The sequence below is a fragment of the Diadema setosum genome, chromosome 3 (assembly GCF_964275005.1).
Source record: "Diadema setosum chromosome 3, eeDiaSeto1, whole genome shotgun sequence".
NCBI lineage: Eukaryota > Metazoa > Echinodermata > Echinoidea > Diadematoida > Diadematidae > Diadema > Diadema setosum.
Genome location: NC_092687.1, coordinates 7822822 through 7836816, shown reverse-complemented (window position 1 = coordinate 7836816; position 13995 = coordinate 7822822). Strand labels below are relative to the sequence as shown.

The window sequence follows — 13995 nt, the reverse complement described above, 5'->3', positions numbered from 1 at the left end:
ACGTTAAAATACACATTTCCTATCCACTTTCTATAAAGTAGGTGGATCGTTAAAAAATATAATAATGTATTTGGTACATTGTAATATGACGATAGTTTGCTTATTGTGCAGATGTGAAATGGGGAGGATGGGACAGAGGTGGAAGATCTCATTTGTCGGGAAAAAAACGAATGCAAGAAGTTGCACGGAGACTCTGTATTGTCACTTTTGTGTACGTGTTTAATGTTAATCGCAGATAGAAGATGAGTCGTCCCACCTGCTGCCTTTTTGTCGTTGCCCTACTGGTGTGTGTCAATAGCGCCCTCTCACAAACCGAGGCGCCCAACAAGGACAGAGCTCGTGCATTATACCCTCTTGCTGAGTCCTGCCCTTACGGTAAGTTAAGTCAGTCATTACCAAACACTTTCGAACCCCATAGGACATTGTCGAGATTCGTTTGTTCTTGTTTGTTATTTTGCTTTGCATTGTTTTTTAGTTTAACATTTACAGTAATCTACACACAAGAAGTCCTAAGGCATTTTTCCCGGTAAAATAGGCATTATTTGTTCTTTTCTCTCTCTCTCTCTCTCCGACTCTTTCTATGGTTTGTTAGTGTAGTAACAATTAGAGAATTTTTTTTTTCTGGTCTACGAGAAAACTATTGTCAACTAGAAGTGTTATTTATATCACCTCCTTCTGCTATTTTTTACTCTCTTTCTGTTTCCATGTGGATCAGAAACATGAAATGCTATCACATAAAAGCTTGTTTCATAGTCTTGCTGTAATTACCGCTGATGTTGTAGATGACTACTAAGTAGAATGTTGTTCAAATGGGAGCGGAAAATAGGTAAACAATGTAGACAATTACATGGTCCTTGACGTTAAAGAAAAAGAACATGGTGATACTCGTACTCCGTTACCGAAAACAGTCCGTCATCACCACACATAGGCCTACACTGTATAAGGTTTTATTGATGTTTGTACGTGTTTACCTTGATCTATCTGGGACCAAAAATGTATGCCACAATATAATCCGCCAAGAGCATGCTGGAGACAATAATAGTTACTCAATGCTGAAAATAGACAAACAAATGGGGAAAAATAGGAAAAGATAAAGATACTGAATGACGGTTATCAAAGTCCCAAATCTGTAACAACTATGAATGATCTTTTATAAGTCATTCGTGAAAAGACAGTGTTCCCGCTCTTTCTTTTCTTTCCATCTCTCTCTCCTCTGCCGCTTCCCCTCTCTTATCTCACCTTCTCCCTCTTAAAGAAGAAATCCGGGACGGGACATGCTGTATAAGCTGTGAGTTTCACGTACAGAATGAAGATGTCACAGATATTTTCACGAGACGTTGTTTTCGCCAACTGACACCGAGGCTACCTCAATTGCACCGTTATTCTAGCGCATGGCGACATTTTCGCGAGTTGTTAGATTCGCGGTCCAGCGGTGATTCGCGAAATTCGAGAAAATTAAATCCTCGCGAAAATACAGCTTATACAGTACATGTTATGGTCAAAGGAAAGACAAAAGTATGAATAGCCGAAATTTGCCCTTCCCTTTTTGAATGTACGAAGAAAATTATTATTATTTTTTTGAAGCATCGTTATCTTGCGAGACGCATACATTGTGAGCGAGAATGCACTTTGTACCATAATGCAATGCGCCGCAAACTTCCGATGTCGTCGGACCCTCGCTTCTACGATACGGTGTACGGTGTACGATCGCTGCTAGCGAGCGAAGTTGCTCGGACTCCTGGATCCTCTTTTGTTTGTTGTCCGCGTTTTGCGTTCGCGTGCGTGTGTGTGCCATCCGATTCTGCTTAACAAACACCCCGACCTGACCCCTGCCTCGCTGTACAGCGACAGGGTTCGTGTTCAGTTAGTAGAATTGCACACCATGAACTCCTACCATTCCCTTCCGTTATTTCTCAGTGAGAATTTCTTATGACTATCAGAAATGATGGAAAATACGTTTGGCGGTTTCATGACATTTCAAAGCCAATTACGGAAGAAACGTGTATAATTTGGTCTCGAAAGTACGCCGATCGCATGCTGTGACGGTATAGTATGATTGATCAACGATTATGTAGATGGTCAGCTCTAACAATCATAATTGATCGTTGTAGCCTGTGAAATAATCCATAAGCCAATAATTACGTTGGCTCGACATGTTTTGTTATTAATTATTGAACAGACGGAAATGATTTAATTAATAAATACAGATGACGAGGAGCAGCAAAACCTGAGAACATGACAAATTTTGTGTCAAAAGGTGGGTAATTGCTGATTCGCACATTTTCGCACTCGCACTAAGACCTTGCTTAATGGCAAGATATACCATTTTTTTTTTTTTTACGATTACCATCCATTTTTGCTATGGAATAAGCTGCGGAAAAAAATGAAGCATTGAGATCACAGATGACAATCAATCTGCCAAAATGTTAGCTATCTGCCTGCTTCCTTCAAGCTTTTCTTCTGCGCATCCTTTCTCGAATCTCCTTCTTGTTCTTCTCCCGGCTTGCTCGCGGTGACGATCATGGGATGAAAGCAGTGAAGCATCTTAATAAAGGGGATGGCTAGTAACCGATTAGTGGGAATCAGTAGGAATGCTGGAGGATGATTGTTCCAAGCCTTGTGGGATTCATTTAAGAGTACATTATATATCTATTGTTGTGTGAAAATTATTTGCTTCAGAATGGTCTCATATTCACGTAATGTGCAGTTTAATGTTTCCAGGACTGGTTAGCGTGCCTGGTCAGTGACGGGGCATTAATCTGCACATTACTTGAATATGAGACCGTTCTGAAACAAATAATTTTCACACAACATTATATATATAATGTACTCTTAAATGAATCCCACAAGGATTGGAACTATCATCCCTCAGCATTCCCACTGATTCCAACTGATCGGTTACTAGCCATCCCCTTTAAAAATGTCTTTGTGGCGCTTTTGGGATGTACAGGTGCGTGAATTTATTATGGATACGATGAATGTCATTATGTAGTAGGTCCATGGCACATCTTCATCCTTGTGAGATGTGTTGATATCCGAAGCTACACCATCACAGCAGCTGGGCGAGTGCATGCATGCATGCAGTGTGTACCACACGCAGTTGCACGCGAGATCTCGAGAGGCATGAGCACTGCAACTTCGCTCGAGTGGGGGAGGAAGCGAGGGTCACGCATTAAAGTCACGTGATTAATTTGGATTCCTTACAACAGTTCGAACTGTTTTGCTTAAAATATTCTGAAATAGAAGTTAGGCATGATCTGGAGGTTATAGGCATCCTTGTTGTTTTAACTTACTAAGTGTTAATTATGAATCTGGATCGGATTTCTTCTTTCACTATGATCTACTGACAGACGCCTGTCCAGCAAACTGGCCACCCCGAGCTGCTGGACGCGATGCTTGCTACATCTACCGCGGGGACCAGAAAGAGTGGGCTGCTGCGAGAGATGCCTGCAAGCACATTGGCGGGAAGCTGGTAGCGTTTGAAATCGTGGCGGAGGTCACCACCGTGAGAAATTTCGTCATGTCTACCTACAACCTGCGTCAATTTGGTAGTGTCTGGACCGCCCTCAACGACCGCTCTAACGAGGGGACCTACCTTTGGGACGGTTTCGGCGGATCGCTGAGCACATCCAGCTCCTTATGGGCCACTGGCAACCCTGACAACTTGTACAATTATTTGTTATTGTCTGATGAAGACTGTGTTGAACTCAGTGAGAGAAAGCTCAACGACTTGCAATGTACCCGAGATCTTCCATTCGTCTGCGAGTACCATCCATTGGACTAGTACTTAAAAGTGGAATTGACGGCGGATTACACAATGAATGGGGAGAAAGAGAAAAAGAGATATGAACGCATTAGTAGACACGTAATGTACATTAATATGTCAATAAGAAGTTACGTAATTCACTTACACCATGTTTTATGTAACTACACATTTTCATCCGTTCATATTATGTTATGAATTCCCAGTCTAGTTGTTACGGCATGGTACGTCTCATATTACACATTTAGACATTTTTTTTTTTGTTTGTTTGTGATGTGAGCCTCTCGCATTAAAACCCGTTGGGGGCGAGTCCCGAGTATACTCGGGCAAGCGTCTATGGGAAATGCGTGTAGTAGCAAAATCAAAGCGTCCTCAACGGGTTAAAAAGAAAGCTAAATATCACGCGCACTATTCCACTTTTTTTCCATTGTGTTTTGTTGTGTAAATTTGTGTATTTTGGATGCATGTTTTTACATACTAACTTACACGCTCGTTGGCATGTGTACAGAAGTACATCTAATTTCGAAAACAGTTGTTGTCCTCCTAACAGTAGTTATGTTCAGACGACAAGCCCTAACCTCGAGGTTAAGCTCTTGCCTACTAACTTGACATGACGGAGCTTAACCTCGAGGTTAGAAAACCTTGTGGTTAAACTCGTGCCCCTTTGAGCTCGTTGATTTTTGTGTCGACACGGTGCTTAACTACGAGTGGGAACCCCCACCCCCCCCCCCCTCGCGGCTCGCGGTTAGAGCGCTATCCCTGAGATATCTTGTGGCTCTTAAAGGGGAAGGCCAGTAACTGATCAGTGGGAATCAGTGGAAATGCTGGGAGATGATTGTTCCAATCCTTATGGGATTCATTCAAGAGTACATTATATATCTATTGTTGTGTGAAAGTTATTTGCTTCAGAATGGTCTCATATTCAAGTAATGTGCAGTTTAATGTTTCCAGGTTAGCAGCCTGGTCAGTGACGGGGCATTAAGCTGCACATTACTTGAATATGAGACCGTTCTGAAGCAAATAATTTTCACACAACATTAGATATATAATGTACTCTTAAATGAATCCCACAAGAATTGGAACAATCATCCCCCAGCATTCGCCTGATTCCCACTGATCAGTTACTAGCCATCCCCTTTAACATCGAGCTAACCTCGAGGTTAGCTAACTACGAGTGCGTCTACACGTTCCCTTACTACGAGCTTAACCTCGAGGTAAAGGCTTCTCATCTGAAGGTAAGTATCTGTGCTGTATTTCACTTATTATCATTCGTTTGTCCCTAATGCTATATCGAATGAATGGATAAATCAGATATAAATGAACAATTAACTGAAAAACAGAATCAAATGGAGGAAAACAACGTAATACGAAACGTGCTTCCATCAGCGCATGTAGAGAAAATGCAATTAAATATATGTGATAATCACTGGTAAAAAAGAAAACTAGCGCACATGGTAAACATGTCTCGAGTAATGTATTTGTCGTTATGTCAACTTGCTTGCAGGTTCTAATGGTGGTAAGACTTGCAGAGCCTGAGTCAGAGAGAGAGAGAAAGAGAGAGAGAGAGAGAGAGGGAAGGATTTTGCAACGTTCATTTATTCAAGATATAACTTCCCACAACTTATACGTGGAGATTTCATCGATATTTGTTTTTGCTGTGATTTTTGAAGAGTATCTGTTGATGTGGGTGATCCGTATTTCATAAAATGTTACTTTTTTTTTCCTCGGCCGACATTTGCTCCGCTGACATTTTCTTCGAAGATACGGTATTTTCTCCCCTGGCAAGTGCTTCGTTGACTCTTCAATTCAATTCAGTTCAATTCAATTCAAAATGATTTTATTTCCATATAAAGTAATACAAAGTAATATACATAACGCTTTCATGAGTACATAACATCAAAAGCAACTTTGAATTACGTAATTTTCAACAAAACATAAATACAAGTATTATAATTATATCAACTGTGGTTTGGATAAATAAACAAGTAAGCGATACAATCTTCATTTAAAACTTTACATGGAAAAGAGGAATTCACAAGAAAAGCATAGCTTGTACAATTTTTGAATTACTCTAGAAGGTGAGGCCATCACAAGATCCGTCAAGGACTCCTTGTATCAAATTTTGATATCCTGATATCAGGCGAAATAATCAGAAAATAAAAAAAAGACTATGACAAGGACAAGAACAAAAGCAGGAAGCGAACAAACAGAAAATAAAACTGAAGATAGGCATGACAAAGAAAGGGAGGGAAACAAAACAAGACAATGTCTACATTCAGTTACACTGTATCTGGAAAGGTCTTCAAGGAATGAGGAAAATTCTTTACAAATTCTATGCAAATTTGGCTTAAAACACAAACTCTTAATTATTTAAAAATACTCATCTTTCTAGTGTTTTTGAGAAAGTTTTTTATCAAAATATTTGGAAAAATTAAAGATTTAGTGATATAACAGAACAGTTCAGTGTTGTGCAAGCTGTTTGAAGTGCAAAAGCTGACGCTCCCTTCAATGACAATGACGCTCGCATATTATGTGTTAATTTCAAGATTACAATACAAGTAATAATACAGATAATTATCATAATAATAAAAGTAAGATTTATGCATTTATTCCACCGCGTTTTGCATACGTCTCTTGATAAATATTTAGTAACACCGTCCGTCCAATTAGAGGCAGAAGAAAATTGTAAGACCTATCTAGGGATCAAAAGTATGGATATAAAGACGAGGTGAAGATGACGAAGATGACAATAAGGATGATAACTATGATAATAATGATGATGACAAAAATAAAACAATAAAAATGATGATGATGATAGTAAATAATAATAGTAATAACAATACATATAATAACAACGATAATAATAATAATAATAATAATAAATAAGAGCGATAATCATAACCACGATAAAAAAATACGACTAATCAAAAAATATATAATATTTCCCCCCGAAACCTGAGGGAATGATTATACATGTCATTCCCCCCAGCGTGTTAGTCTTTTTTTTTTTTTTTTTTGGGGGGGGGGGGGGATGCATAGCCCAACCGCTGTCTACGCTCCTGGACCCTAGTATTGTTTTGTTGGCTCGGATTGAAGACCATGTCTCCCTGCGTACATATCTTTTTTATATACATCACATGGTACAATTTCTCTCATTTAATGTCCAATTACCCTTTCAATTTACATTTTGAAGTAAAATCGCCTTTTTAAGTGATACGTTTTATTTATGTTGTATATGTATCAGCAATTCCCCCGTTTTGCTGCAGTATCTACAAGGAAGTTTAGCCATTTCGCTTTGCGCCATTATTTGTATATGTGTGCGTCTCATAACCACTGATGGAGTGTTGGCACTTTGTGATTTGTGTGCTGAGTTGTTTAGCGCGAATGATGGTGAAAGTATACAAATGATGCACAGGATAGAGAGCGTTAGTGTAGGCGTAGAGCACTCGAGGGTATTTACAATTGTGAAACATGCACGAGGCGAAGCCGAGTGCATGTTGCACTACATTGTAAATACCCGAGAGTGAGCTGCGTCTCCACTAACGCCACCAAATAATCCTGTGCATCATTTGTTTTATAAAATGGGTCGAAAGCTATCAATATTTTTCACGTACCTTTGTGGATCAAGATGTCCGAAGATGTTCGTCCCAAACACGTCGCACTCGGAAATATCGAACATACTGTACGTATAAGAGTATACGTACGCCACACATGACATGCACACAAGAAAGGCCGGCCGGAGAAACGATTTCAGGGCTAACAGTATAGCGAGAAGTTCTCGATAGTTTGAAGACTGTCGCGATGTGCGTATGTCCCAGTCTCCCCCTGCGTGGCGGTCCCCCAGTACCGCTCCCCACGCAAGATGCGAAGCGTCCGTCACAATTTGCGCGGAAATGGGGCGTTTGCATACCGACTTTCCATTCCAACTTGAAATTGCTGATATCCACCACAACAAATCCTCCTTCGCATGGTCGTCAAGAACCAATTTAGACGACCACGACTGTTTACTTGCTAATAAGCGATAAACACCTCTGAGCAGCAACTTCGCGGGCTCAACACACCATGCAACTGAAATACACTGACCCGCCAACCTAGCGAGATTGCGAGCCGAAATGTCGGGGGACCTCAACGCCCTACGAATGTCCTTGCGAATTTTCACAATTCGTTGTTTTTGTGCGCAAATAAAAGGCAGTCCGCTTTCATTGTCTAGTTGAATCGTATAGCCAATATAATCCAACTTGGTTGTAGGATTCAAATGCGACTTGTCACGATTGATGAAAAAACCAAGGTCCTCTAGCGTATGTAACAACAGGTCCGTATGATCCGTTATACATTCGTTGGGGGCAGCTAAACAGAAGTCATCTACATACACGCTCAGACGGACTCCCAAATCTCGTAAATAAGCTATCACAGGTCTCAGTATTTTACTGAAGTAGTAAGGCGACACGCACAAACCAAAAGCAGTAACATTGAAACTGTAGTAAACGCCTCTCCATTCAAAGGACAAATATTGGCGGTCCTCCACATGCACAGGGATATGATAAAAACCGTTCTTTATATCTACAGATATCAAACAATCGTCATTCCGAACATAATCCGCGACAACACGAATATCGTCATTGCTAAAGCGCGGACTATGCACATGAGTATTCAAATGCCGTAAGTTCAAAATTAAGCGAAATTTTCCTCCCTTTTTCGTTACACAATGTAGAGGGGAAATGTAACTAGGTACTGTTTGACATTTGTGAATAGCGTTGCAATCCAAAAGTTGTTCAATCTCGAAATCAATAAAGTCTTCTTCAGTTTTAGTGAAAACACGATTACGTAAGCAAAATGATTCGGGTCGCTTTAAAAAGGGAATCCGTACTCCTTGTTCAATCCAATTCAAGACCGCGAAAGGGGTCCCAATTGTCGTCCACTCACCAGCAAAATTGCGAATGGATCCAGCCTGGGGGTAACCGAAAGGCATGTCCGTTATTCATCGCCGGTCCCACGATCACCATCCCGACGTTGGCTAGGGAAAGGCTGCCGCTGCGTGAATCGGTTGAAGTAGTCCGAGCCACCCCGTTGCTGGTATTGGTAGCTATAACGGCCTCTGCCCCTTCCCCGGAAGGGACGGGTGAAATTCTGTGGAGCTCCGCGTGTAGGTTGGGCACGGTGAGCGGCGGCCGCCAACCCCGCCGCCTTGTGGAGATTGTCGATGGCCTCACTCGACAATCCTGACGATTGCCGTTGAAGTTGACGGAACAGTCTAGATGTAGTTTGGTCGAAAGTACCTTGAACGACAAAATTCGAGTACTGCTCCTGCAAGTACCGAAGGTGAGACAGGGAAACAGTAAACAGTTCGTCCAAAGCCTCTGAGTCTGACTTTCTGGCGTTTTGATCCAGGTCTACTTGTGACAAGATCTTAAAAACAGTTTCAAGATATCTCGCCGATTTAGTAATAATGTTAAATTCTCCCTGGTCCTGGCGCCTTATGCCTGTGCGGCTTTCATTTAACCGTAGATCAGAAGGGAGTTTGACGGCTTGATAGGCGTCCCGAATTGCGGCGAATTCCGCTTGCAAATCCTGCTTCCCAGATTTAACACCTTGTTGATGGGCGCAGTAGCTTGTCGACGGCCCGGCGGTCAAGGCCCCATTATCTTGGGACTGAGAGCCATGTGGGAATGCTTGATCCTGAGTGGCCTGGTCTGGCGAAGTAACTATTGCCTCATCGGGCTCCTGTTGGGAGGGCTGCGAAGAAAGACGTGTAGAGGAGAGTTTCTCTACCATAAGGCTCAAGCTATCAAGCTTTTCCTCCAACTTGCTAATTTTCTCCTCCATAATTTTCTCCTCCATAACGTAAGACGGATGTCTTGACCGTGACCTTGCACAGCACAAGAGTGAAAATGCGCGCACTGCAGTGTAGTAATAATGCCTGCAGTGCGCGCAAAGATAAGGGCGCGAATCAAATGCATATGAGCGCCCGCTGTGTGGGCGTGTCTTCCCAGACTACAGTTCTTTACAGGATTGACAGCGCGTATAGTAGCGCGCGACTCACTTGTAACAACTGATTGAGTGCGCACTGCTAGTGCAAACATTGTGACGTCGGCCGTGGATGTTAGTGACTCATTTCAGCGCTTCCAATTGGCTACATTCTTGAACCCATTTTATAATATACAAATGATGCACAGGATAGAGTGCGTTAGTGAAGGTGCGCCGCACCTTCACTAACGCCACGAAATAATCCTGTGCATCATTTGTTTTATAAAATGGGTCGAAAACTAACAGCATTTTTCACGTACCTTTGTGGGTCAATACCAGTCAGCTACATGTAGCACTCGCTCAAAAGTCAAGATGTCCGAAGTTGTTCGTCTCAAACATTTACGCACGTCGCACTCGGAAATCCCGCACATAAGTACTGTACGTATGAGAGTATACGTACGCCACATGTTATGCACAAGAAAGGCCGGCTGGCAGCCCGAACTGGAAGTTGTTTACAGGATTGACAGCGCGTATAATAGCGCGTGACGCGCACTTGTAACAACTAATTGAGTGCACACTGGTAGTGTAAACATTGTGACGTCAGGCCGTGATTGATCGTTAAAAAAAAATAATGCACTCGTACGTGAGTCATTGCAGTGCGCATGGCTACTTTTTTGAACCCATTTTATAATGTTTGTTAATGTTTGGCAAAGGCCGCAATTATGATATTGATTAGCGAGAGTATTGATAATTACTGTAATGCTGTCAAAGACGGTTTGCTTAACACGCGTTTCCTTCTTTTTCATTTCTCCTCTTGCCTGTAACTTTATTATTTCCTCCCCCGTGAATGATGAATAATTGCAACAACAACAACAACAAAAACGACGACAACAAAAATCCATCCCTAATATGCAACAAACCAGGACTTAGTGCTGTAGCAAGCAACATATTCTACGTTTCTACAGGCAATATGTTCATATTGACGACTAAGAAGAAAATTAGAGATAGTGAACATTAACTTGGTAATAATTTTCAATAAAAAGAGACAGCTAGACTTGGGAAGGGAGGGGAGGAGTCAATTAAAAAAAATGCACCTCATATGGATGCGCCTTATTCTAGTTCTAAACAGAATGTAAACAATGAGCATGACCCGTCATGAACTCTCCTGTGTTGGAGCACCGATGAAATAGATAATGCAAGCTATTCTTGGGAATTTGATAAATTTTAAAAAATTAAGATGTAGAAAATATTGGTACTCATCCGGAACAATTCCTGATGAGTCATGTAGATGAATATAACTTTTAAAAAAAGTCTCACTAACGGCAATGACATTACAGCGGCCGTCTCATCATAATATTGAATATCTAAGATTGGAGGAAATTATAGACGTGACGATTTTTTTTTTTGATAATATTTCGGCATCGATTTTAACACCTGTGTCGTGCCTTTGGCTTAATAATTAATTGAACCAGTAACTATGATTATCATAGCATTTTCTGATACTATAACCAATGAAACATTCAAGTGAATCGGAAGTATGTCCTCTATACAGGTGTTCAGAAAGGAACGTTATACCGCGCATGCTTCGAGAAATGAAAGAGAAACTAAAATTTCTGTATAAGTTCAATTGAACACATCAAAATAAAACACGTTTTGAATACACAGAAATCACAGCATACCAATTTCAAACTCTAAAGATAAGAAGTTAATGCCGTTCCTTGTGATGGAGATGTGTTGATATGTCATTCCTATAAAGTCATCCATTTTTGTCGCTGGCAATATTAGAAAATTGCCGTAGGTCAATCTCATATCATTAGTAAGTCACCCTTTGAAAAAAAAAAATCATCACAACAGTTCTCCCTCACCGTCTTTCCCACGCCCTCTCTCTTTCTCTCTCTCTCTCTCTCTCTCTCTCTCTTATATATATATATATATATATATGTATATATACATGATATTATATATCATATACGTATGTATAAAAGAGAAACATAAAACAGGCAAAAAGATAAAGGCATACACTATGAATATATCAAACTTCATTTCTCGAAGCATGCGCGCTATAACGTGTAGGATGATTGGCCAGCGCATCATGTCACGTGACGCACGACAAAAGATTGGATGTTCATGCGCACCAACCAAGCGCAGAACGGTGCGGCCGACATCAAGTTACAATCTAATTTTGCTCAGGCGTGGAGCTTTTATGTGGTGAAGTTAGATTTTGATGCTGGGATTATTTTGTGCGTTTCTGTCTCGCGGGTTACTAGCAACAATCTTACTAATCTTGACGTGCGGTGTTGATCCTACTCAGTGTGCGCTTAACAAAGAAGGAAAATGAAGAATGAAGTTATAGCCTTCCATTTGGACACGTTGATGTTTGTGATTGTCATGTTCTCCTTAGTCTGGCAATGTTCATCGATTATACATCGTAAGTATCCCTCTTACTATTTTCTGACAAATCAAAATGGCATGATTTTTTTTTTTTTTTTTTACAGTTAATTTAAAGCAGAGTAAGGTTATCTCCGTCTATCACTTTCAACTTCAGTAGGCTCTTTGGTGTTTGATGAAAGCTTAATTCTACAAGGCGTTAAATTCACTTTTGGTCATTTCGAGTAAATCATTTTTTTTTTATTTCACCTTTTTTTAGTTCTTCTACACCCCAAGACCTTTTCACAAATTGAAGAGATATCATAACACATCATTAAAATGGCATTCCAAGAAATCCTTGTATTGCAGTTATTTTCTAGAAATAGTTCATGTTATAGATTTTACGGATTTTGCGAGAGTTTGGAATTAAAATGTTAACATGACGTCATCCAGGGTATACATGCTCTTTCTCACCCATTGTACCAAATGAGGCATAACTGTCAATCACATTCATGCAACCGATTTTCGGGATCATTCACACATGTGTAATAATTGTGTGAATTGTGTTTAATTTCCATGTCACAGTTGCGCAGAATGGTATTCATTCTACTGCTCATCAACCACCAGTCTAATCGTTCTCGTCTTACTGTAACAGTGATGAATCAGCAAATGAATGATATTTTATTCTAATTTTGTGCAGACATGGGTAATGTGCAGTGGAGCCCCACCTACGGAGAGATTTTTTTTTTGTGTGTGTGTGTTTTTGAAGTGAATGAGGGAGCATTTGCCTTTGTTATTATGCAAGAGAGATTGGTAGGAAGCTTACCTTAGTCGACAAATCTGTACTTGATCCTTTTTTTATTTCAAAAGTGGCACCAATCCGTTATTTCAAATTACTGTGAATGCTTTTCCCTGTTTTTGTGTGATTTCAACACATGTAATACCATTATTATCTTATAGAACGTAATTTATCTCCATGGCTCTTGTTATGATGGGACTCCACTGCATATGCAGGGAGACATTTTCGTTGTGTTGTGTTGTGTTGTGTTGTGTTTTATTGTATTGTGTTTTGTTGTATTGCATTGTGTTGTCCTGGTGGTGTGTTCATTCATGCTCTATTGAGCCTTATTTTTTTTTTTTTTTTTTTACAGGTATGATTTGTATTTTGTTTTATGGCACATGATATATAGTGTCCAATAAAAGCAGAAAAAAAAAAACTATTACTACTTTTTCCACATGTACCATTTTACCAACTGCGACTCAGCAGAAATGCATAATAGAGGAAAAGATAATTTGAAAATGTAAAGAAAGTATTGTGCATGAACGACAACTTCTGAACACCTTGATTGTCTCGTCATAATTATTTTGTGAAAAAAACGAATAATGAAAGGGTTAGAAATTAGCTTAGCAAAATAAACATCTTCCCCATTCTGAGTTATAGTCTATATAATGAGATAAACATAAACAAAAATTAAAGGTTAAATGTTCTTAAAAAAAAGGTTCGTACTAATCATGCACTGTAGTTGACTTGACTTCATTTGATCCTGAGTTTAGTATTTATTTGAGTTGAGTATCTTAATGTGGGTATTCCAAGTTGTGGTGTAGGCAGCACGCAGGTAGAATGTCTAACACCTGTCCAATGTGCAACCCTTTCTGGCTGGCCAGTACTTGTCATGCTGAACATCGTTATGTTGTCAGATCAGGCCTTCCGTGGTCTCCCAGGTCATATGGGAATTGGCATACATCATATGAAACAGTAGCGCGCATCTGCTCGCATGTCCCGTTGAATCTCGTTTAATGAACATAAAAACTAGCGCTTTTTATTTTTTTATTTACATTTTTGCAATTTATTTATTTATCTATTTATTCTTTTTTTACTGTAGTATGGTATCAATTTTCTT

At 40.1% G+C, this 13995-nt stretch overlaps 1 protein-coding gene across 1 annotated transcript; it reads left to right on the top strand.

Annotated features, from left to right (window-relative positions):
• The first annotated feature begins 242 nt into the window (after positions 1-242).
• LOC140226707 (CD209 antigen-like protein D) lies at positions 243-3784 on the top strand. The gene is made up of 2 exons (XM_072307147.1): positions 243-375; positions 3351-3784. The coding sequence occupies exons 1-2, from the start codon at positions 243-245 to the stop codon at positions 3782-3784; spliced, it is 567 nt and encodes a 188-aa protein (XP_072163248.1).
• Positions 3785-13995: the final 10211 nt, after the last annotated feature.